Genomic DNA, 26065 nt, shown 5'->3' with positions numbered 1-26065 from the left:
TTTACCTTTAAGAAAAAAAGTCAACTTTAACAGAAAGGGACCTATGAAAAAATCAGTTGGACTATTTTCCTTTACCTCAAGACAGAGGAGTGATTCTCTCTGTCTCAGAAATACATACTAAACCCTGTAGCTTCATAGCTCCACAGCTGGACTAGTTGACCTGAGATCAAAGGTGCCATTCTGATCGCTCTAGTGTTTTTCTTGATGTTTCATCATCATTGTGACCTCACTGACAATGTCCAGGAGCTAAGAGTTGAACAGAGTTTGTCATTACCTCTTTTAGAATGTATATGCCAGCCCCTGTTTGGGCAGACCTAAGATTGCAAAACATATTGCAGGCAACTGTATTAAATCATAAAATAGGGCTAGTAAAGAAGATAGTAAAAGATTTCAGTTATAACTATAATCTTGAAGCACATTATAAACTCCAAGTGTGGGTCTGTTTTGTCTTTTTGATGGAATGCTCAAGACAGCACAACAAAAAAGTAATTGCTTACTACTCTTGAAAATTACCAAACACTTCAAAAAAGTAACGTTGTTTTTCTTGTTTTCTTAAAAAGTGGTCAAACAGCAAGATTTTTTAAAATGCTCTGAGCTTTTCTAGTACCAGTACAATGCTCCAACAATTATTTTGAATAATTTCCCTGGTACTCCCTCCAACCACTACCCATGGTTACTTTTTTAAAATTTTTATTGAGTTTATTGCGGTGACATTGGTTAATAAATTATATAGATTTCAAGTGTACAGTTCAATAATACATCATCTGTATATCACACTGTGTTCACCCCCAAAGTTAAGTCTCCTTCCATCACTATATCTGACACTCTTCACCCTTATTTATTTACCTCCTCTCCTCCCTTTCCCTCTAGTAACCACTAAACTGTCGTCTGTGTCTATGAGTTTTTGTTTGTTTGCCTGTCTTTTGTTTGCTTGTTGCTTTCAGTTTTATATCCCACATATGAGTGAAATTATATTGTTCTCTACTTTTCCATCTGACTTATTTCACTTAGCATGATATTTGGATCTAGTTACTCTTAAGCAGTGGTTCTTGCTGTGTGGTCCCAGGACAGGTGACATCAGCATCAGCAGGGACTGATGCTGATGTCACCTGTCTGTTAGAAATGCAGATTCTCCAGCCCTGCCCCAGACCTAGTGAATCAGAAACTCCGAGGGTGGAGCCAAGCAGTCCGCTTTCACAAGCCCTCCAGAAAATTCTTAATACACTGAAGTCTGAGGACCACTGCTCTAATAAAACAATGGCTGTCAGAGCCAGGTCTAAGACTAATATGTGCCTTCTAGGTAATCAAAGAACTAAGTTCCTGTCACATTTTAATGCTGATATTAGAAGTTCTAAATAAAGGAATTTCTAACAGAAGTTTCCTGGGCCAGGTGCCATCAACATCACAAATTCTCTTGGATAACTTCCCAGGGTCATTGCCTGAGATTCCAAAAAAAAGGGGAGGGAGGAGAATGTCCCTTCTAAGATTGAGTTCGCCTTTGCTCCATCTCCCTCCTCCTGTAGTGACACAGGTATTTGAAAATACACCACCATCATATTCTAGCTTGATTCTTGGGGTTTAAACTGCCTGGTAGTTAGACAACACGCAGCTGCCAAATCTCACCCAATTAGTTTGATGCTGGCTCAAAGCATCAGACCAACTCTCTCTGATTCTACTTCCACAGGACAAGCTCCCTCTCTTGTCCTAAACTTCCATCCATTCATTCAGTCACGAAATATTTACTGAGCACACAGTACTTAACAAGTATACCTCTAAGTGCTGGTGATACAGAAGTGAGCATGACAGACAGCCCCGCTACTGCAGAAGATCAGTGCTACTGTTTGTCTTGTTAACATACCTTCCACCCTCCAGTTCAGAGCCTGAGTATGTTTTCAATGAGCTCCGTGGTCTGCTGTGACCGGTGCTCCACAGGGCAGGCAGCCCATTGTGATGGACAAAGTGGGGGTTTGAGGTGAAAGGGACTTGGGGTTGAATCCTAGCTCTACCCAGTCAGCTAGGACATTTGACAAGTAACTTTTCAGTTCTCCGAGTCTCATTTGCCTCATCTGTAGAAAGGACAAGATGATAACCATCACACGCAGTTTTTGCAAAGACTAAATGAGACAGAATACAGGGCAGAGCACCTGGCAGATGTAGAGTAAGTTTGACTTCCCTTTCCTTTCATTTGAAAAGCAGGGTCCTTTTCTCTTGGGCCTGTGGCTCGTCCTTTAACTTTAGGGCAAATTCGTTCGCTTCATAACTACCTGGACTTTCATTTCATCTTTTGGATTTATCTGGGCCGTTCATTAAAAATACAGATACCTGGGCCTCATCCCAGATTTTAGGGGTAGGGGGACAGAGGACAGGAAACCTGCTTCTTTAACAAACTTGATTCTTTGCACACCAAAATCTGGGAACAATTGCTTTAGCTGCTCCGAACTTTAGCTGCCCCAAGCCACTTCTTGCTTTCTCAAAGGAAGCCACAAAAAAAGCTTACTAACTTGTCCCGCTCTCTGAACTTCTCTCCAACCTAAAGTCCTCACTTAACATCGTCAATAGGTTCTGCAACTTTAAGTGAAGCGATGTATAATGAAATCAATTTTACCATAGGCTAATTGACATAAACAAGAGTTAGGTTCCTACAGCATCTCATCAACGATATCACAAAACAACATTGAAAAAAACAACACTAGTCGAGAACCTGCTGTATCTTAAAGAGGAGGCAGAGTATTGTGATTACAGAACAAACTTGAACACAAACAGGTTTGAAATGAAATCCCGGCTTCACCACTTAGGAATGGTTCTCCAAGTGATACAGGACGGGGTGAATTTCCCCTGGTCGGCCTGCACTGAGAGAGAGGATTCTTTGAGCACAAGAAACAATTCAAAGATGCCAAAGTTAGAGTCAAAAGGAAAGTTTAGTGAGAAGGGGTAACACTCCATAGACACAGTGTGGTCTCTCAGAGGCAGGGAGCGAAAGAGCCTAAAAGAGACTCAGAGACAGACAGAGAAAGGCACAGAGACAGTGATGGCGAGGGACAGAGTAAAGACACTGAGAGGGACCCTGAGTGTTCGGGGAATCCAGTTTATATGTCATTCTTAGTTTCTGCTATACAGTGTAAAGATTTTGTTTACCCATTTTCCTTTGATAGAATGGCCATACAGTGAGAAAGGATAAGGGCATGCAGCGTGAAAAGGTAAGAATATGTAGCGTGAAAGGCCTGCTGGCAGTTCCCAGCCTTTGATCCATAGGTTCCCCATGGTTTTAGACAGAGGGAATGAACGATTTTATTTTGTGTAGAGAGCAACTTAAGACTCTGTTTTCCTGTTTTCCCTTCACAATGTGGGGAAATGGGTTGTTAGAAATCCCAGCAGAAATCTTCCTTTGTTCTGCAGGTGTCCTGTGGCCCGGCTGCAGGACCGATCAGCATATTGCAGTCTCTGAATGTAGCCTGATTTAACATTTTAGTTTTCTTGCCTCCTCCCCCAGCAGAAGCATCACTTGGGAACTTGTTAGAGAGGGAAATTCTTAGGTCCCACCCCAGTTGGACTGAATCAGAAACTCAGCGGGTGAGGCCCAGCCATCTGTGTTTTAACAATAGCCCTCCAGGTGATTCTTATGCAGGCTCAAATGTGAGAACCACTGCAGCTTACTAGCTGAATAACCCTGCGCACATTCAGCTTCTCTAAAGCTTTTATTTTCTCATCTGTGAAATACTAAAAGTATCAAGCGCATGGAGTTGTGACAGTGAAATGACATGGTACATATAAAGAACTTACTGATAGTAAACACTTAATAAATATCCATCGTTATTATCATTAAGAAAACTGATAATGGATTCTATTGAATTTGGGATGTTTGTTTTTGAGCCATCTTAAATGGCTCAAAGTTTATCTGCTAACCAGTCTTATTTTCCACTCCATCCCAACGAACTGGAATGCCATTCATTTACTGCTACACAGCTGTCTATTTCCGTGCCTTCGCTATTCCTGTTCCACTTGCTCAGAATACTGTTCCATTTTCTGCCCACATAGTCCAAATCTTACTTCTCCCAAAAGGATCAGCTAAGGTCTATTACCAGCTGTTGTCTGGCTGCTCCAGGCCAAATGACTCTGCCCTTCTTAAAACTGTCAGTTATTGTCTATGTTGCAGAATTTAACCCGTAAGCATATGCATGCATGCTGCTAGTGGGTTTTATTTTATATCTAGTTGTCTTGTCTCTTCAATTATAGAGAAGCTCCTGGGAAACAGAGATGGTACCTTATATATAGTTCGTTTTAAATCTCTTCCCTATCCAGCCTGGTATACACAAAAGGAGTGGACAAATAAACAAACAGCTAGAGCAGAGTCCAACGTTTTGTTCAACATTGTTTTGTTATATCTTTGATGAGATGCTGTAAAAAGCTTTAATTTAAGGTGCACTTGGAGAAATTTTTTTAAAACACAGACTTTTAAAAGTGATAATAATTAGAGTAGCTTAGGTCTGTATAAGCCTTCATGGTTTAAAAAAGGCTTTGATATTTTTAACCGAGCCTAGTTGTCACAAAAACCTTGTGAAGCAGGTTATCATCGTCCCTGTTTACACATGAGGAAACAGATTCAGATTGTTCTTGGAAGGCTATAAAAATGACAGAGTTGGGGCTCCAACTCCAGTCTCCCCATTGCACCTTTTACACGGCTACTTTCGTTTGCTGAGTTTATTACTGTTAGACTTATCCTTCTTGTGCTGTGCTATATCTCTAAATTCAACTCTCCGATTGAAAGTGAGTGCTGCTCGAATAATGTTGGGCCTTTCTGCTACTTTGGATGTCAAGGCAGGGCCCATTCGGAGAACAAGAAGTACAGCCTCACCTGGTGTTCCTAAGCGAGCCTGAGCAATGGTCAGTTTTTCATGGGGTGCTTGGCACTGGCAGCTGGTTTCATCTGCAAATGGGGCAGGTGCAGTCAGGGTCTAGAAGGGAAAAAGAGAAAGGGAATATAGTCTGACAAACTTTCCTTTGGCACTAACTTCCCCTGAAGTTTTATTTCTGTTGGCTACACAGGTATGATTCAGAAGTAGAATATATCCACTGAGTCTTTCAGAGAAATATTGTACTGTTAGAAATGAAAACAAGGACAATGTCGCTGAAACCTTTTTTTGACTGATGCTTCAGAAATAATAAGAGCTCTTTAGTGTCTACTATACACCAGGTACCAGATGAGGTACTCTGGATATGTTATCTTTTAGGCCTCACAACACCCTGTGATGGCTAGATCCTTCTATAGGCATTCTACCCTTCTACAGTATAGGATCCAATGCCATCTCCATTTCACAGAAAAGGAAACTGAGGCTCAGCAGAATTAAGAAATATGCCAAGTCATGTCCTTGGAAAGTCACAATGCTCAGCTTTGAACATTTCACAACCAACAAGAGCAGCCTTCAAGCATTAAGACTTACCCATACCCTAGGGCACTCAGCTGGAAGAAATGGCATACTCAGCACTGTGGCAGACATCTCCTGTATTTCACACACACCAGTGTGGCCAATCACAAACTCTGATGTCTCTTCAGTGCAAAGGCCAAAGATGTTATTTGCTCCCTGGGAGGGCCTAAAAGCACAGCATTTCTGGCGGGCTGCAGATAACTGCTCCTGTGGTAGCTCCAACAGCCACCAATGGCTGGAGGCCCCGCCCCAGACAGCTGGGGCTGGGGCTCTGGGGAGCTGCTGTGAGAAAGATGTAGTCACTTGGAAGCCCGCCCAGGAAGTGGCTCTGCATTTTTTAGTCAGCCTCTTAAAATGAAAACCTCACTCTCTCCAGACAGAGAAAGACAAAGCGAGCGGTATTTTTGTAAACAGAGCAAATGCAATACAGAGTTGTCCATTTGTAATCTTTGAACTATGTCATTACCATGATCATCACTACATCATCTCTGGTATTTTTAAAGCTGAAGTTGATGATTCACTGTAAACATTATTCATATTGTTGGATATGGATTGTTTCTTAGAGATAGAGACAGGTGTTCCTCGACCTGGAAAGGCTCAACTGCAAAATGATCCATCCATTTGAAGAGGGGCTGTGACCCACTTCTGCTATTCATTTATTCACTCACTCTTTCAAATGTATGTTAGGCACTATCTTAGAACTAGGGATAGAAGTAGGGATAAGACCAGTCCTGTCCTGGAGGAGCCCCCAACCCGTTCTCTGCACTGCCAAGAACTGATCCTGCCCTGCCCCCTCCCGCCCCCTCCCGCTCCATCCCTACCCCTCCCCCCCCTCTTCCCATTGTAGCACCTTCCGCCCTGGAAGCTGGCATCCTGCCCCAGAGTTGTTTGGAGACCTCCCAAATGCCTGAGACTTTCTTAACCCCCACCCTCCCATTCAGGGACCTGAAAGCAGACCAAGACTTGGGACATGGATTCAGGAAATTTAAGTCCATTATTGTTTTTTGTTTTTTGTTTTTTTTCAGATACATTAAGGTGACCTTGTGGGCCGTAGTGAACCAGAGAAGCATTTGTAATATGGAAAAAGAGTGTGGTGACAAGAGCAGGGGCTCCATAGCCACAAAACTGGGGTTCAAATCCCCTTTTCAGGACTTACGAGCTGCGTATTCTAATTTGACTGTCCTGGTGTAAAGGATCTGACACCCACTAAAGTTAGCTCAAGAGATGAAGGATTCTTTTAAGGCTACCCTGGCACAGAAACTGAGAATGAAAGGAGGAAAGGGGCAGCTCACGTTGTTAAGTGTCTACTAGCACATGCTCTGTGTTTCATATGATCTAGATGGTTGGAGGGTGAATAAATAGCGGAGAGAAATAAGAAAGGAAGGAACAGAATTGGCTCTGGGGCAGCAATCCCTAAAGGTGAAGGGTGGCCATTTTAGAATGGGAGAAGGTATTAGTTTGAAAAGCCATATTCAATGCACAAGTCATAAAAATGAAGCCTCTGGACGTGTAGAGATCATGAGAGGAGAGACTATACCCACCTAGGAAGCCATATTACAAATTCGGATTAGGGAGGCACATGAAATTTTTATGTTTGACAGAAGGAGCGAGGAGTTTAAAAGGTTAAAAAGCCCTGGCCCAGCACCCTGGACCTCACATGTGCAGGGACCTTGAAAGACCATAGACTTAGAGCTAGACTGCAATTAAACTTCTCCCTACCTTATTAAAGATTCAGAACATCCAGTCACTGCATGTGAATATGTTGCCCGTTTGTCATGCAAGTTCTGATTATGTAAAACTGCACCATAGTAACATACCAAAGCCATATTCCCATCAGGCTTTTTAAAGGGGAAGACATTAGATATTGAGCATTTCATTAGCAGAATGTGTTTAATTGGACATTGTCAAGTATTTACTTAAAACAAAAGCTATTAAGCACTATATACAATGTACAATGCCAGCATTACTTGAGTATAAAAAATGGTCAGTAGAACCTGTTCTTATGCAATATGCATCACTGACAACTGGATGGAGCAGATAGCAAGCTAATCATCCAATCAGAATTTAGCATAGTCTGCTGATGGTGATGACCACCACATAATTGCTTGCTTAAGCTAAGCTATCCTTAATTACAGTGGGGCAATCCGGTCAGACATGCCTGAGTTCAAATCCTAGTTCACTATTCAATATCCATTTGATTTTTTAAATTGGGTTTTTAGAAAATTGCTGATTCTTAACCTTTCTCTCAGTATCTTCATCTATAAAAGGGGAATAATAAAAATTATATATCTCATGAAGCTATGGTGAGGAGTAAATGAAACAATGTGTGAGTGATTACTATCCTCTTTTGCCTCTCCAGAATCCACTCTCCTCCTACCGTTCTCTTCTCTGTATGGCTTCCTATATAGACTGCACCAATGGGCTCTGTTGCCTTCCTGCTTCCACTTGTGTTGGGTCCATGGAAAGCATGCAAAACACTAGAGGGCAGGACAAGAGTAAGCTCAGGGTATTTGTCTCCCTGGCTTCCTACATTCTAGGAGGCAGTATGTTGGTTCTGTCCTTTTACTGAAACCCATAGCTCCTGTAAGGGGGCCCTCTTTATAGAGGGCTCTGCGAAGTTCTGATAATCACACTCTCCCCTTGTCCCTTCATGCCTAAGAGGGAATGCTACCCCTTGAAGTTTCCTTAAACCCTGCCCACACCTTTATAAATAGTCCTTTTATTAGACTACCTTTAAATTTCCTCTTTAGAACAAGCCATCTGTGTCCTGATTGGGCCTTGACTGATATAGTATATACAACAGTATGATGTCCACCTCAATAAATGTTAGCTCGCAGATGTCAACGAGGCATGCTAGAAGCACAGAGATCAATTGAAAAGTGAATTATTTCCTCTCCCGTGAATTCAGAGATGTAGAAAACTTAATCAAGGATCAGGTGCCCCAAATATGGAGAAAAAGAAGTGTCTAACAGGAAAAGAGAAATACTTTGAAAAATAACAATTATCTATAAACTAATTGTTAAATTATATTATTCTCAGGCATACAGAACATTTAAAACTCATTCAAACTTTTAAAAACAATTTAAATTGTCTTCATAGGATCTACCCACTATTTATTTTTTTCAACATTTAACAAACACTATTTGAAAGCTTGCTGTGTGCCAAGCACTGTTTTAGGTTCTGAGGACACATCAGGGAATAAAACAGGCAAAAGAAAAAAAAAACCTGCCATTATGATGCTTAAAGATAATAAACAACAAAGAAGAATGCAAAATGTGTAGTATGTTAAAAGATGTTAAGTGCTATAAAAATAAGGCAAGGAATGGGGATAGGGCATGTTGGGGGTATAACTATAAATAGAATAGCCAAATAAGTCGATATATATGTAAATATATAAAGACTCAATTGAGCTATTTAGCGAAAGAACACTCCAGGCAGAGTAAACAGCAAGTGCAAAGGCCCTGAGGCAGGAGCATGTCCGGCTTCTTCCAGGAATAACAAGAAGGCCAGTATGTCTAGAGATGTGAGAAAAAAGGAACAGTAGTGGGCAGAGAAGTGAGGCAGAAGGAAAGGGATGAAAGGCACCCAGTAGTGTGGGGTTTTTAGGATGCTGTAAACACTGGCTTTAATTCTAAGGAGATGGGAGACATTAGAGTTTTGAATAGGGAGTAATATAATCTAACCTCGTTTTAACAGGACCATGTGGCTGCTGTGCTGAGAATAAACTGTAAGAGGTCAAAGGCAGAAGCAAGAAAACCACTTAGGTACTTGGTATCATAGTCAAGCAAGCGTAATTGAAGGCTGGGGCCAGGGTGACAAGCTGTGGAAGTGGTGAGAAGTAGTCAGATTCTGGATAGGTTTTCAAGAAATAAAATTTGGGATTGACTGGATGCAGAGTGTGAAAGAATGAGAGGATTTAGGATGACTCCAAAGTTACTGGCCTAAAGAACTTGAAAGTTCATTGCCCTAAGATCTGAAAGACCTTGGAAGAATAGGTTTGATAGTGGGAGGGACAGGGATGAGGAGATCAAGAATTCCATTCTCACACATTTGGTTTGCATGTCTATTAGATTTCCAAGTGGAGATGTTCAAGAGGCAGATGGATGTGCAAGTCTGGAATTCGGGACAGGGAACTAAACCAGAGATACAGGTTAAGAAGCTGTCAGAATATATATGATCTTTAAAGCCACTCGACGAGGTTCATTCATTCAGCTAAGGGCACAAATGCAGGCTGAAGAGAGGTCCTAGTTGTCTGATGAGGAAACATTGTATATTTATGGCCAGTCTCCCCTAGCTACTATGGAAACTCCAAGAAAGCAGGGCCTGAGTCTGTCCTATTCACCGCTATATCCCTACTTCCTGGGTCAATACCTGGCATAACAGAAGGTCCTCAATAAACATTTGTTAAATAGGGAAATTTAAAGTCACCGGAGAGAGAATGATTATTGACAAAGGAAAGAACTGGAGAGAGAATGATCATTGATAAAGATTACTAATAAAGATTAAACTCAAATAAATGCACTTATCCATTTTTCTTATCATCATCATAGTATATACTACAAAATATTTACAAAAATAAAGAGAAGATAGCAAAATTCACCAAGAATTCTACCTCCCAAATACGATCATTGTTAATGCTTTCTGTATTTGTTTTCTGGCCTTCTGATATGTCATATATACATATTAACAACTCTGGAATCTTAATACTGCATAGACAGTTTTTTTTCACTCAATGTATCATGATTATTTTATCACATCATCTAAATAGTCTTCAGCCTAAGTATTTTTTTAATTAGCAGACCTTTTCTTGGAGCATTTTTAGGTTCACAGCAAAATGAGAAGGTACAGATATTTTCATGAAACTCTCACTAATTTTGATAGCTGTAAAAGATTCCACTGAATAGAAAAACCACAATTTATTTAAATATTTCTGTTGTTAAATATTAAGTTGTTTACTTTTTACTAATATAAATAACATTCTAAACATAATTCTGAACCTCTGATTATTTCCTTAGGATAGATGTCTAGGAGCTGAATTACTTAGATAAGGGGTATGAACATTTCAAAGATAAATATTTGAAGAACATTTTAACATATATTGGTAAATTACTTTCTACAAAAGCTGTATCATTTATATTCACATTACAATGTATGAAAGCACCTATCTTGCTGCCATCTCACTGGCATTGAGTATTGTTGTTGTCAATTTTATAGACCAAAAAATGGTATCATGCTGTTTCAATTTGCATTATTTTGATTACAAGAAAGATTGAACATTTTTCAAATGTTTATTAGGCATTCGTGTTTTCTTCTGAGAATAATCTGTCCTTTGCCCGTTTTTTCTATTTTTGTGAACAAGTATTTTGAAGTTAGTTAAAAGCAAAACAATAGCACAATTAAAAATTATATTAAATAGCATTTTAAAAATGCATTTTCCAACTTTGCCTAGAGTCCCTTTATTTTTTAAAACCAATGTGTGAACAGCCACATCTAGGTCAGGCTAGCAATTACTGCCCTTCCAACAATCAGGGCTCAGAATTATGTCCTAGGAATACAGACTTTCTTAAAATGCTAACCACCCATATGCTGTAATCCCCCATCCCCCCATGCGTCCACCTTCCTAACCCACAGCACTGGATTTCAAATACGTGGAAGACTCTCAGTACTATAAATAATACCACATTTCATTGATTCTAAAATGTACATTTCCCTCCACATTTTAACATTTCTGAGATTAGGAGGGAGTCTTACAAGAAATGTTGTCTTAAAATCAGTATTGTCACCACACACCAAAATTAACTCAAAATGTATTGAGGACCTGAATATAAGACCTGAAACAATAAAATGCATAGAAGAAAACATAGGAACTAAACTCAAGGACCCTGGACTTAAAGAGAATTTTATGAATTTGACCTCAAAGCCAAGGGAAGTAAAAGCAAAAATAAATGAATGGGACCACATCAAACTAAAAAGCTTCTGCTCAGCAAAAGAAACCGCCAACAAGGTAAAGAGACAACCATCAGAATGGGAAAATATATTTGCAAGCAACGTCTCTAATAAGGGTCTAATATCCAAAATACACAAAGAACTCATATGACTCAATAACAACAAAAAAACAAACGATCCAATCAAAAAATGGGCCTAGGATCTGAACAGACGCTTCTCCCCAGAGGACATACAAATGGCCAACAAACATATGAAAAGATACTCAACGTGGCTAGCTATTAGAGAAATGCAAATCAAAACCACAATGAGATACCATCTCACACCTGTTAGAATGGCTATAATCAACAGGACAAGTAATAACAAATGCTGGAGAGGATGCGGAGAAAATGGAACCCTCATACACTGCTGGTGGGACTGCAAATTGGTTCAGCCACTATGGAAAACAGTATAGAGGTTCCTCAAAAACTAAGAATTGATTTACCATATGATCCAGCAATCCCTGTACTGGGTATTTACCCCAAAGACTTGAAAACCCATATCCAAAAAGATATTTGCACACCGATGTTCATAGCAGCATTATTCACCGTGGCCAGGACATGCAAGCGACCGATGTATCCTATGACAGATGATTGGCTAAAGAAGCTGTGGTATATATATATATACAATGGAATATTACTCAGCCATTAGAAGAGATGAAATACTGCCATTTGTGACATAGGTGGACCTCGAGATAATCATGCTAAGAGAAATAAGCCAGATAGAAAAAGTTGAAAATCACACGATATCACTTATATGTGGGATATAAATCTAAAAGCAACAAATGAACAGGACAAACAAACACTCATGGACATCGACAATAGACTAGTGGTTACCAGTGGAAGGGGAGAGGTAATGGAGTAAAGGGGGTCATATATGTGGTGACAGAAAGAAATCTAATTATGAGAGGCGAACACACAGTGTAAATATATATATGCCTTACTGTTAAAGTGTGCAGCTGAAACTTATTGGATTTCATTAACCAATGTCACTATAAAAAAAATTAATTACTTTAAAAAATCAGTATTGGCAATTTTCTGACATTTTAACACCTCTAAAATGGAAGTTCATCTTATAATTAATGGCATCTTAGATTCATGAAATGCACAGATGCCATTAAAAACAGAAAATAATCATCCTTACCTAGAGTTGAAAAATTCCACACCCTAAATCATTTTTTTCCTTAGGCAACTGAGCATAAAGAATTTATAATGAATATCAGTAACAATCTTATATCTTATTCATATCCCATCTCCTTCCTCGAAGTACTTCAGGTGACTTTTAAAACAAAATTTGAAAGTTTAAAATAATAGTTGCAAGATATGGGGTAAGGGGGGAAATATGGATTTCAAAAAAAGGTCAGGGGTACAATGAGCACATAGGAATGCCTATCATGGTCCATCAACATTTCAAAGAGGTGAGCCACTAAATGGCTTTCAGCTCCCAGCAGTCAAAGCAAAGAAAAAGATAAAGTTAATATCGTCCTTAAGCAAAAACACCAAAATAGCTATGAAGGAGAAGCACAGCATTTCCTGATGTTGAATTTTACAGAAATTCCTCCCATGGTGCCTCCATAAGGGGAAGGTGGAGTGATTTTGTAGTGACACCATACACTCAACAATAGCTCCTCCCCCCATAAAGACAATCCCATTTTTTATGTTTATCTCAGTAGCACCCTCCGTGCGAGGCAGAGCCCCAGAACCAAAAAGCAGTTCAGAAAAGCATTTCTACATGGGGCCAAACATGCAGTCTGAAAATGAAGTTCTCTCCCTCATGGATGGATCCAAGAGCAAGATTTAGAATAGTAAGACCAGGTTTTCTAATGTGGAATAGGCAAAACAATCCTTTAGAGAGCAACACTTAGATTTATTTTTCATGTTAAAAAAACAAACAAACAAAGAAGGAAGCATTACTACTATCTATTTCTAACATACGGATTTACACTGGTGCTCCATCTTTGTCAACAGAAAATATATAAGGTGTCTTCAAGGAAGAATGCAAGATGTAGTATAGAAAAGGAGGACCTGGGTCCCTTGACATTTTCATGTACTTTCAGCTTACTGCAACATAATGCAGCTCACCTGGATCTGGATAAGTACATTCATGGATCACATTATCTAGTTCAACTAAACCAATACTCACAAGATCAGCAGGTGACTTAAAACATTTCCTGCAATGAAACGGGGAAGCAAAGATAACACAAGAAGAGGTAAACAACAGGAAAGTGGCAGAGCTGACCCTTCTACTCCCTGCAATGAGTGCCATGTTCACCACATGACCAGGTGGTATGAACAATGACCACCTAATCACACTTGACAAGGAGACAGCTGAATTGAAAATTATCACAAAGACTATTTGAAATATCTGCTACCATTAGCACTGAACCTCACCTGGAGCATATCTTGTACCTTGAGATATTAGCTAAAGATGGCATAAAGCTATTGTAATTACCAAGATACTTAAAAATGAAGCATCCAGAACATTAAACAAGCCTCTCACTTTTTCAGCAAGGTTTCAAGATATATGATACTCATTCCAGCAGTTTGCAAAATACTGTTACACGGAATGATAAAGGTTTAGAAGTCTTTTTCGAGTTTCCATAATTCAATAGAGGAAAACCAAAAGTCTCATACCATTGCAGAAACACTTGCTCTTCATGCCACAGTAAAACTGGCGGCTCTAATGTGTAGGAAAAAAATTGATAGCAAACTAAAATGCATTCCTTTGTCAGCAAATATATTTAGAAGACATATAGAAAATATTGCTGAAGATGAGAAGAAACAAGCATTAGAACAAATTATGCAGTGCAGGAGGTTTGCTATACGGTTAGATAGAAGTATGGATATTTCTAACATGTCTCAGCTTGAGGTATTTGCTATTTCAATAATGAAACCTTTTTTTTTTTTTCTGAGCCGCAAAAGATGTTCCAAAGAAGAAAGATTTTCCAAAGAAGACTGATCCTACAAAATGGATGACTTCTTTAATAAAAACAGTGTTTCACAGAAACACTCTGTAAGTGCAACTACCAGAGGTGGTTGCTTTGCTCATGGACCTGGATCTCCCATGCAGTTCAGAAATACCCGTCTTCTTTTCATGACCCTTTCTCTATTGGCTCGCTAAATGTTGTTCCTCGGGGCTCCATCCTGGAAGACTGTGGATACAGTAGATTAATTTAAGCAGATCTCATATAGAGGTAGGCAAATATAGGGAGGATTCTAATAAATAGCTTTAATTACAACTCTTCTATTTTTCTTTCCTTTAAAACAACTGATCAGATGGCTTGAAGCCAGTTTTTTTTTTTCTAGAATTTTCCCTACAGCAGGATTATCCTTAGGCACTCTTACTAGCTAACCAATTCCATCCACTTCTTTCTGAGTCTAGAAGCTGATTTCCTCCAATGTCAGGCCATTGTTAGAAAAAGCATATGGACTGGGTGCCATGGACTTTAATTCACAGATTACCTGACTCGGGCTTAACTGGTCCTAGAAATAAGGCAAGTTTAGTTCAAGGGCTCACCTATATTCTCTTTGGGGCTAAATATACTGACCCCTTGGAAGGCCTGAGCACATTGAAGCTCTGTTAGTGGCCAAAAGCTATATAATTTTAGGTAAGATCTGACACCACAGAATGTTATCTATCAGCTCACCAGAATTGTCCAAAAATGGAAAATATGTTGTAGTGTACTTTCTCTCCATTATTGTGGTTGGAATATCTTTAAACTTTGTATTAAAGCATAATATATATATATATAGAAATGCACACATGTCCTAAGTGTGCAGCTCAATGAACTTTCACAAGCTGAATATCCACAGCATCCCAGATAAAGTAACCAACCACCACCAGCATCCTTCCTGTACTCCTTCCACTACCCTGACTTCTAACATCACATCATAGATTAGCTTTGCCTACTTTAAAAATATTTTACAGAAATGGCATCGCATAGTGTCCCTCCTTTTGTATCTGGCTTCTTTTATTCAGTATTGTTTGTGAGATTCACCCATATATTTTTGCAAGCAGTTGTAGATTCTTCATTCTCATTGCTGTGTAGCATTCTATTGGGTGAATATACTACAATTTACTTATCCATTCTACTTCTGCTAGACATTTGGGCAGTTTCCAGTTTGGGGTTATTAAGAATAATGCTGCTAAGAACATCCTAGTATTAGTTTTTGATGGCCATTATGTACAAATTTCCTAGGAGTAGAAGCGCTGGGTCAAAAATATTTACTTTGAATTTCTAAATTCATTACAAAGAGCCTAGATATCTGATTTGTTTCCACTCCTGGTCCTGAAAGTAGAAAATGTGACATGGGAAAGCTAAATACCACATTTCTCAAAGTGCACACCAGCACATTTTACTTCTGAACCACCTGGGAGCTTGAGCAGGTGATTCTTTGCTTGCTGATTGGAGAACTGCGTGTAGTGGAAATGGGGGGCTTTAGAAGCTGGTTAAACCTAATTTTAAATCCTAGCTTTCTCAGTTAGTATTTGATATTTGGGGAATTACTTAATTCTTGGCTTCCTTACTTATGGTAGGGGAATAGTAATCCCTATTTCACAGGTCTGCAGCCTGGTTTAATGAGATAACACATGTAAGGCATTCAGCACAGTGCACAACACAGTGTGCACTATAAATAGTTGTTCCATTTGTCCACTTGACCATGGGAAAAAAATGAGTGCGACTTCTAGCCTTGAACCGGGCATAGAACAATTGACCTTATAAATAAACAATTTGGACATAAAATAGAATTTAGTATTATTATGCGACTGTGCCTGCAGTCAAGAATAGGCACATTATAGATGAAGCATATAAGCCTGTGTGTACCAGGAACAGGCTTTCTACATCATTTGGTTGGCAATAGGCTGTACACATCATTCGTGATGCTTCTATTAAGCTGTTGTTGTTGTTGTTGTTGTCGTTGTTGTTACTTTTCTTAAATGCCAGTTTAAATAACCCTCGGCATCCTTTTATATTGATGTCAGGTTTGATATGCGTGAATTACTGAGTGGAAAACAAAAATGCCAAGTCGAAGACTTTGGCAGGAGGGAGAGGATTATATGAAAATGAATCCTGCTCAATAGGCTGGCCCCGTGTGGCCTCGCACATTATTACACAGGCGCACGCTACCAGGGCTCACTGCTTTATTTTCTAATCACTGTGTTTTTGAGTGTGCCTTCAAGATTGTTGAGTGCTAAACTCTCTTTATTCCCAAGCAGGGTCAGCTTCCTCAGCTTCTCATACATTCTGGTTCATGCTGGGATAAAGAGGAAGGTAGAAATGTTAAAACAATAATGCTATGGTCTGGGGCCAGCAACGGGTAATCAGATCCTAGCAAGGTAGAGGCTGTTACCTGGGAGATTATTGGAAGAAAATAGGCCTAGCTTGCAACGACTTAGTTTGCTCCTATCTTCCTTGCTTTCTCCTTTTCATCCTGCCCCAGGGGATCAGACGAAATAAATCCTTTTCTACATCTGTTTCACTAAGGGGCACCGAGGAGCTTTATGTGGGCACCAGCAAAAGATGCCAGGGTTTCAGAACTATGGCCTTACTCGCTGTTGGATGTCAACCCTAAATATTAAGCTGAGATGGATAGCATCGGTTAGAGAAGGCCCTTGTAATTCAATGCCATACTGCCGTGCCTCAAAAAGAACCCAGTACAAGCACTCCTTATTTTATTGCAGTTTGCTTTACTGCGCCTGACAGATGTTGCGTTTTTTACAAATCGAAGGCAAGACCTTCCACCAGCAAAAAGATTATGACTAACTTTATTGTGATACTCACTTTATTGCAGTGGTCCGGAACCAAATCTACCTATCTCTAAGACATACCAGTATTTTGAGCTTATTTATGAAATCGATAAATTAGAAGGCTACAGTTCACATTAAAAAGATATTCGACATAGGCTTTTTTGGACAATGACTAGAACATTCAACATAGGATTCAGAATACATTCGACCTTTCTGAAGAAGCATCTGAAGAATAAAGCGGAAGACACCAGAAGTGGTTTGTATGACAGCAATGTAAAGTTCCAAAGTATTTTGTGAACACTTGTTGCTCATATTTAGCCAGCGTGTCTTACTATAAGATCATTTAACCTTTTTTTTTACCCCCCAAACAGGTGTGTAAAATGAAAAGGAGGTAAGGAGTGGGGTAGGTCTGATTTTTGATAGAAGCATCAGGTCAAACAGAGCACACGGTAGTAGACTCTGTTCCATAGCTATGGAAGCCAGAATCACAGTCTTGAAACTGGGCTTTTTTTTCAACCCACCATGGGTGATAGAATTGAGGTCCAGAGAGAAGAAGTGATTTGCTTAAGCCCACACAATAATTCAGTGACAAAGCTGAGGTTGAAATGAGACTGTGGCAAGTGAGCAGAGATCAAGCTGCAGCCAAGCCTTGTCTTGCCAAGCCTCAGCCCTTTGCTCTGGGCCAGTCCAGTTACCCTTAGAGCTCCAGATCTGGATCTGCCTTGACATTAGGGGTTGGTGTGGAGCCCCAGATGCCATAAGGGAACAGATCCATTTCCTCTCATTACTAGCACATCTGATCAGGGACAACTCAGCCTTTCTACCTTTCCCTATACACTCCACCTCCAGCCTGGAGGCCTCTGGAGAGGAAATACCCTGGGCTAGACCTGACTTCCCAGACTAGCCCATAATTACACTTCTGTACCTGCCAAAATCAAGCCAGTTTGACTTTGCCTCCACCTTGACCAAGACAACAGAGGCTATCAGATAAGAGAGGCTTTCAACTTTCAATACCCTTCCACTTGTAACTTATTCTTACCCAAAACATCCTGGCCAGCTTCCTTACCACCATGGTGGGAGAGGTGTCTCTTTTCCTACCTGAAGACAATTCTTCCACTTGTGCACTGGAGCCCAACCTCTCCAGCATTAGTGTCATTCCCTTCATCAATTTTCCTCATCAATTTCACCCTCCCCCACTGGCCTTTTCCCAATTATATATAAGTGGAAGTGGTTCATCTTAAAAGAATTAACCAACCAAAAGCTTTGGCATACTGAATAGATGGAAGGAAGAATGGAAGGAAAGAAGTTAGAAATAAAATCCAGCCCCTCTCAATGCTAAACTCTGATTTATCCACCTTTGGGGTCCTACACATTCTATCTGCTTCCCCTTTCAGTCAAGTTCCTATTTCCCTACCTCCTAAAGGCTCCTCAACCTACTGCCATTGGGCCTCTGCTCCCACCACTTCTCTAGAACATCACCATTGACCTCTTCCTAAATCCAAAGGAGACTTTTCCTTATTATCTCATTTGATCTCTCTGATGCATTTGGTTCTACTGGACATTCCCTTCACGGAACTTACCCTGCCCTTGGCTCCCCCGATCTCCCAAATATTTGAGAAATAGCTATCCATCCTCTTTTCATGATCCTTCCTCTATTGACCCTTTAAATGGTGTTTCTCAGGGTTCCATCCTGGAAAGATTCTGGGATAAAGCGGATTAATTCAACCAGATTTCATATAGAGACAGCCAGATAGATGGAGCCTTCTAATAGCTCTAATTACAGCTCCTCTATTTTCCCCCTGACGGGATGGCTCAGGGTCAGCTGTTTTCTAGAATTACCCTATAGTATCCTGAGACTCCTGCTAACTATTTCCATTTACTTCCTCCCAGTCCAGAAACTGTCTTGACTCAATTTCTGTCCCATCAACTTCACTACCTCAATTTCACTTCCATTTTTCCATGCTGATGCCGCCCAGATCTACATCTCCAGCTCAGAACTCTCTCCTGAGTTCTAAAATCAAACATTAAAAGGACCCCGCACCAAATGGAAGTTGCCATGGTATCCCCAACATAACTCTCACAAACTGCTGTCACCTGATGCTCCCATCTCAGTGATGGCACCCACTCACCAGAGCCAGGAAACTGAGTCTTCCTTAATATTGCCCCACGCTCAGACTCAGTTACCAAATCTTGGGGCATTTACCTCCTAATGTCTCCCATATCCATCTAGTTTCTCCTCCACTGCCTCATCCATAACTTCAAACTTATTCTCATCTGGATTACTGCAACAGCCTCCTAAGTAAAACAGAATAGGAGAGCATAGAAAATATAAGAGTGAAAAATATGAAGTGATTTTTAAGCTATGAATAAATACATGTCTATACGTGCTATGCAAATATGAAATGTATTTATCATCGTGGCTTCTCAGAGCTCATCCTCCACAGGCCTAAGCAGGTGTCTGAGCTCCCTCTAAAGCCACATGTGGCTACTGAGCACTTGAAATTGGCTAGTGTGAATTGAGGTGTGCTACAAATATAATATACACGCCAGATTTCAGACTTAGGATGAGAAGAATAGAAAATACCTTTATATTAAAAAAGAAAAAATTAAAGATTATAAAATACCTTTATATTACATGATAAAATTAATCATTTTATATTGTTTCCATGTTGAAATAATAATATTTTGGATATATCAGGTTAAACAGAGTCAAACTCACAAAAACATTCTCAGGGGATTTCAACATCCCGGTATGCTTTCACATGCCAAACTACTGCCTTCTGTTAAATGGAAATGATCTTCAAGGTCAGGGGCTATGGATTACTTCTTACATTTCTCTCCACAGCACCTGGTGCATTGCTGTACATGGAAGTTGATAAGCAGCTGGCTAACTGTGGATCCTGTTGGTAGGGGGCCGAGTTTTTTCTCAGTTGCCTTTTATAGCCCTGCATCACTGAATATTTTTAAGTCCCCCTACTGCCTGAATGAAGACACAGGCACTCTTTTTATTTCTATACACTCAGACACCAAAATAAAACAAAAAACCTACATATTTTCTTATATTTGATTTAGATTTATTTCCTCCATAGGAGTTTAGCATGAGGTAAATGGTGGGTTGGAGGGTTAGTGAAAGAACAAACTTATAAGAGTGGAAGAAACTAATTCATTGATTCTATGTTCAATACACCTGACTATTATCAATCTGCAAGAAATGGATGTTGCATTTGGACCAAGACCAGCAGGAAAATGTCTAATAATAGCCTTGGGCAAAATTCCAGTTGACCACAGTAAATCCCCAAGGAGGCACATGTTTGTATATTTTCACTAACACAGCAGCACATTAACTGTCTCACTTTAAAAATGTATACTCTGAGTGGCTAAATAGATAGTGGCTAAATAGATACTAGTAAAGGAAGCCACTGGTGTCTCTGGAAACCCAGTCATCTTTTTGAGCACTAGCAGGTGACTGTCCTACCTCCCAACTGACATAATGCACCTACCGCAAGACAGCAGTCTCTTGGCACTGTTCCCCTTTGAAGTAAAGCCCAAAATGAACTAGTGCTAAAATGGCATATTGAACCAGCCCATTTTTATTTCCAAGGCCTTCTCAGTTGATCCATAGCACATCCATCTTCATGGAAGTGACTATTGGAGGCTAGAATTACAACTTCCTTCTGACAGCAAAATGCACTCCTGGAAGAACTTGACCAAGGTCGTTAACCAAATCCTTAAGGAGAGAGTTTTCAGGGTGGGTGGGTGGGTAGGCCTTGTTAGAAGGGGTTTATGGAACACCTGCTGGGCCCAGAGGATTTGTCTAGGCCTAATCTGAGAGTCGGGGAGATATGAGGACATGATCCTTGCCCACAAGAAGTCCTCATCCCTCAGAAGCTGGGTCTCCAAGGAGGGCAGTTACATCATATTGCCCAAAGCTACTCAGTTTCTCCTCTAGACAGTCAAGCTTATGAGTCTCCTTGCATCATGTTCAACCAACTAGCAAAGAACAAGGAACAAATCAAAGATCAAGAATAAACACTGTAAGAATGGAAAGAAGAGTTCTCAGAAACATCTCAAACCCAAGCACCATAGTCAAGTAATAAAAGAAATAAAATTACGTTCCTAACCTAAATGCTCTATCTTAAACCTAGGTAATCTTGTTATTCCTTTTTGAAGTTCTTTATTAGTGTTATTTAATTCTATTCACTCCTATCCTTTCTTATATTTTCTTCCAATGAAAAATAAGGCAGGTGGAAAAAAATACAGGTATACCTTTCAGAAAAAATTCCCCTTTGAACATGATTACATCGAATCCTCAATATCCTTATCAATTTACTACTTACAAGGATCTAAAATATAGATTGCTTTCAAGTTCTGTTTATTTAGATATGCCAGCTTCCCGCTTCATTTCCTTAAAGGGCAATGCTACATTCTGAATTAGAAACCAGAGATACAGTGATGGCAAGGCAGGTTTCTCCTCCACGTTCCCATGGTAAACTTTGACTCGCTCTCAGGGAGTTCTCCACTCTCTACTTTCTGCCCCCGCTGCATCTGGTAACACAACTTTTATCATGCTGTGCCCTTATCAACCTATATGGAAACTATCTGTTTATGTTTCAGTCTCTTCTCAAATCTCTAGATCACAAAGTACTTGAGGGCTCGGAGCTCAGCACATAGTAGGTACTCAATCAATGCGAGCTGAGTTAAAAACAGATCCCAATAGACAACTTTCACTGTAAATAATATAGAGAAAAACACATGTAGACACAGGAACACTGTACACACCTTCTCGCGCGCCATGCTAAATAGAGAGCACAGGTTCGTTATAAAAAGGGCATTTGACACAACTGCTGAGATTTAAATAAAATTCATATTCACAGACAATGACATTCAGCAACCTAAGTTCACATTCTGGGACTTGAAGTAGAGCTTTATAGCACTTATATATCCAGAAATCTCCTCTTCCATTATCCCTAGATAAAGTTAGAGTGAGTTTGGGAACCAGTTATGCCTCAGCTAACACAATGAGAACCACATCAGTAATTGCTTTCTTTTATAAGATGATGTTTTGTTCTTGAATCCTGTTTCCTCTAAACTGTATGAATTCAAGTTTTGATAACAAGTGGGAGAAGGAGTCTGTCCCCTGAAGGGGACTCTCTCAAGTCTTTCATGTACTTTCCAAAGTTAGTTAAGCAACTCAGCAGCCACACCCTGCTGATGGTTGTGGTGCCAGTGACCCATGTGTAATTTTGGGTGATATGCTTGGGTGCTGGGAGATACACAGAATTTATATAATTTGAAATATGAAGACATTAGCAAATCTAAAGATCAACAGAAACTACTAAAAACCTTAAAAAGAAATACAAATTTAGCATTTTCACTTGCCACTCCCTCTCTTCATCCACAAACTTTGTTATTAAGTAGTTAATATGGGTCTTAATTATTAAAGTAAAATCATTAGCAAAGGAAAGTTGGGCTCTTAAGTATAAATCTAAATTTAGAATATACCCCTACAGAGATCAAAGTTTGCTGATAAGAGAAAAGGTGCTTCAAAAAAAGTTTAGTGTAGTGGTTTATAAATTGATTGCAGTCCTTATTTTAACGGAACCAGTTTTCAGTATACCATGATAATAATATACAACATGAAAAATTTTTATCAAAAGCAGAGCAAATCCTTAACAGTACAACTGCAGCGCATCTCTCTCTCTCTCTCTCTCTCTCTCTTCACACACACACACACACACACACACACACACACACACACTTACTTTTAAGCCGACTGCCAAAAAGACTGGAAGCGAATGCGTTTCACTTCAGAGTGTGTTGTAGGGGAAAGATCTATTTTGCAGATGTGGAGCTCTGGGTTCAAATCCCAGCTCTACCCCTTCGAAGCAATGTGACTTTGGGGGAGTCGCTTACCCTCTCTGAACCTCAGTTTCCTCATTTCTAAATCAGCTGGGAGGTGGAGGTGTAACATTGCCAGCTTTGCATGGTTCTTATGAGTTAACTCCAGGCTGAGCTGTCACAAGTGAAAGTGAAAACTATTCGAACTTTCTTCCTTCCCTTAATTTCCTCTGCCCGCCCTCACAGGCAGAAACAACCAAGGAGAAGAGCTAAAAGGCAAAAAGGCAAGGAAAAGAAGTGGGCACAAGAGTCTGAAATGATGCACGAACTGGAACCGGATGCGGCCTCTCTCCCTGCCCTTTATCTGTCAGGAAGGTGTGTGATGCAAATTTGAACACTGGGTTTTAAACTTTTAAAAATATTTTTGGATGATCTTGTAACAAGCTTTTAGTGGTCATTTTTATTTCAGTGCTAAACCATGAGATCTTTAGTGCCTCAAAGGAATCCCTTGGTAACAAACTTATTGGGATGGTTTGTATTCCATGAGAACATAGGTACTACATTGTGTAAGTCGTTCAGTAAGGGGCTTAAATATTAATATTAAATTGCCCTAAGAAATACATTTTAAAAAATAGAAACGCAGTGAACAAAAGCCCATAGCACTATAATATAACTTCTCTTGTTTTCATATATTAGAAAGTTGTTCTAAGCCTGCCTTTGAACTCTTATTAACCCTTATGAGAGATAATAGTCCCATGATAGGCTGGCCTTGGGATCTGTGAGCCCTCATTTTAGGAGTTCAAAACGCTACATTACAAAATCCTTAACAACAACAACAACAACAACAACAACAACCACCTCTTCCCAAGGGTCAAACTCCATAGCCAATCAAAATACCACATCTTTTAATTTGAGGGAAATTGCTAGAGAAAGGATAACACTAACTAGTGTATGGCTCGGATCTGTGGGTTCAAAGAGAGATCTCCCCAAGTTCCACAAGACTTCAGACCACCACAGAAAACCCATCACACATTTAATGTTTTTGATTCCTGGAGGATACACGCTGAGGTGGTTGAGAACCAGTTACTGAGATGGAAGGAAGCTCTGAGCGCCCCACTTGCACACTTTCATTATTAAAGGCATGCAGCTCCTTTTTAAGTAAATGCAGCTTCCCCAGCTTCCCATACCTGAAGAGAAACCCTCACAGCACGCTCCAGAAATGTTTACAATTCATTTAAGGCACACATTATTTCTAAATACATCATCGAAGGACTCTTTTACTTATTTTGAAAATTTCAAATGAATGAGGAAGTTTTGCTTCCATGTCGTTTTCATTTTTCCAAAACTGGCATTAGGTACCAACATGAGTTGAGGACCGAATCATCTATCCACTAGCTAGAATTTAGAACTTAACAACGGATTCGTTCCAAGCTTTGAGAGGAGAATACCATTTTTAAATTGCACTGTAGGATTTTTATCTTCAGATGAGAAGACACCTCAAAGGAAAAAGGCCATTCCCTCCTCCCTGGGCACAAAAACACAGCCTAGCCCAAGCAGCCCGTTTCCTACCCAGCCGATACAATAATGCTTTGTAAGCTGAGAGCGCGTCCGGTAGAGAAGCTAAGTATAAACAAGCTGAGAAGGATTAGGCGGTAGCTCCATTCTCATTTACACGAAAATCCTCTAAGCATCTTTTTCCTCGCTGCCTGCGGGCGCATAAGGAACTCTTTTGTGCCATAGCCACGCATACATTTGCATCCTTTGTCTTTACTTACCAGTCGAGGCTGTGGGCATGTGTGCTCTATTTCCTCCATGGTTTCTGAGGGAGGCTCATTGGAAAGGGATTTTGGGATACCTGTTTCTGACTCAGCATCAGTGGTAAGTACTGGCATGGCCAACGAATGCTCCCTTCAGTTCAACAGCCTCAGTCAGTCTCCTCCCAGGCAGAGAATGTTTTCTTTGTCACGTATTTTCCTATTCCTTACCCATCCCCTTACTTCGCCCCTTCTTTCTGATGCTTCGCTTGGGGGCTTTAAAGAGGTTACCGCCTTGCCCTTCCGCCCTTCTCTGAGAAACCCAGAGGCAAGGCCTCAGTTTATCACTATAACAACAAGACGGCACTGGAGCGGCGGGTGCGGGATACAGTACCTCATTTGCATGGAGCGCGCTGGTTGGCTACTGTCATCATAGTACCACTCCGCCGGGGAGCGGCCGGGCCCCATTGGCTGGCCATTCGTGCCCAGGGGGCCCGAACTTGCTGCTTTTGTTTTTTCTGTTTAATTCCGTTGCAAAGGTCTCGGTCCACTCGGGGCAGGTGACCCGGGCTGCACTACCAGATAAAATAAAACCGCTTCCTGGGGTGGGGGCCCAGGGCGCCTCGAGAAAGAACATAACAGACCTCCACTAAAAAAGGACCATGTCCCTGGCCTGAGCCTTTGATGTGCTGTAGTCAGAATTTTGCCAAATAGGAGTCACCCTGAAGACAAAGCCACTTTTGAGTCCAAACTCCCTGTGCCCACAATTGCCAGCTGACCTCAGAGGGCCTCTCAGAGCATTCATTGTGGCACCTGAGTGTTCACCCCCTTGACTGCAACAAGGGCAGGGGGCAGATCTCCTGAGGCTTGGCATGGCCTGGAGCCTAGTTCTGGGGCTGTCCTACGGGGAACTCTGAAGGCGATAGATTGTTTTTGACCTGGCCTCCCACCTCTGACTGCCCTCCCCAATCGCTTCCTCTCTCAGCCACTCCTCCCCCAGCCCAGCTATTCTGAGTTTCCTCAGTATAAAGTCTTGCTGTTGTCTGCCCTTCAATCCAATGTTCCACCCGCTGGTCTATTATTATTCCTCTGCTCCTATTTCCTAAGCACCCTGCTCTCAGCAAATGCTTGGGGGTGGGGAGTGGGGATGTAATCACAAAAACATCCCGGATGAGGTGTTAAAGATGTGCCCTTATGTCTAAATCGGCCAGGGATATCCCTCATTTTAAGAGGGACACACGCTCAAAGAAAAGAACTTACAAAGTTATTCATTCTAATGAAATACCACATTTTTAATAACTAATAAAAACCATGGTAATT

General features: G+C 40.5%; 1 protein-coding gene across 3 annotated transcripts in view; it reads right to left on the bottom strand.

Moving 5' to 3' along the window:
• PCYT1B (phosphate cytidylyltransferase 1B, choline) overlaps window positions 1-25102 on the bottom strand; it is an 80293-nt gene extending 55191 nt beyond the window's left edge. Inside the window, exons 1-2 of one of the 3 annotated variants that reach the window (XM_039872465.1) lie at window positions 24767-25102; window positions 4853-4952 (exon numbers count right to left, since the gene is read on the bottom strand). In XM_039872465.1, the coding sequence (XP_039728399.1) occupies window positions 4853-4952; window positions 24767-24883 (217 nt within the window). In that variant the 5' untranslated portion in view covers window positions 24884-25102. Of the gene's footprint in view, window positions 1-4852; window positions 4953-5438; window positions 5656-24766 lie in introns of those variants that run through there. The other 2 variants (XM_039872466.1, XM_039872467.1) reach the window with 2 other exon arrangements.
• Between the last annotated feature and the right edge of the window lie 963 nt (window positions 25103-26065).

This window comes from Pteropus medius, unplaced genomic scaffold, assembly GCF_902729225.1.
Source record: "Pteropus medius unplaced genomic scaffold, Ma_sr-lr_union100, whole genome shotgun sequence".
In the NCBI taxonomy this organism is placed as follows: domain Eukaryota; kingdom Metazoa; phylum Chordata; class Mammalia; order Chiroptera; family Pteropodidae; genus Pteropus; species Pteropus medius.
This window is presented reverse-complemented; position numbering and strand designations above follow the sequence as displayed.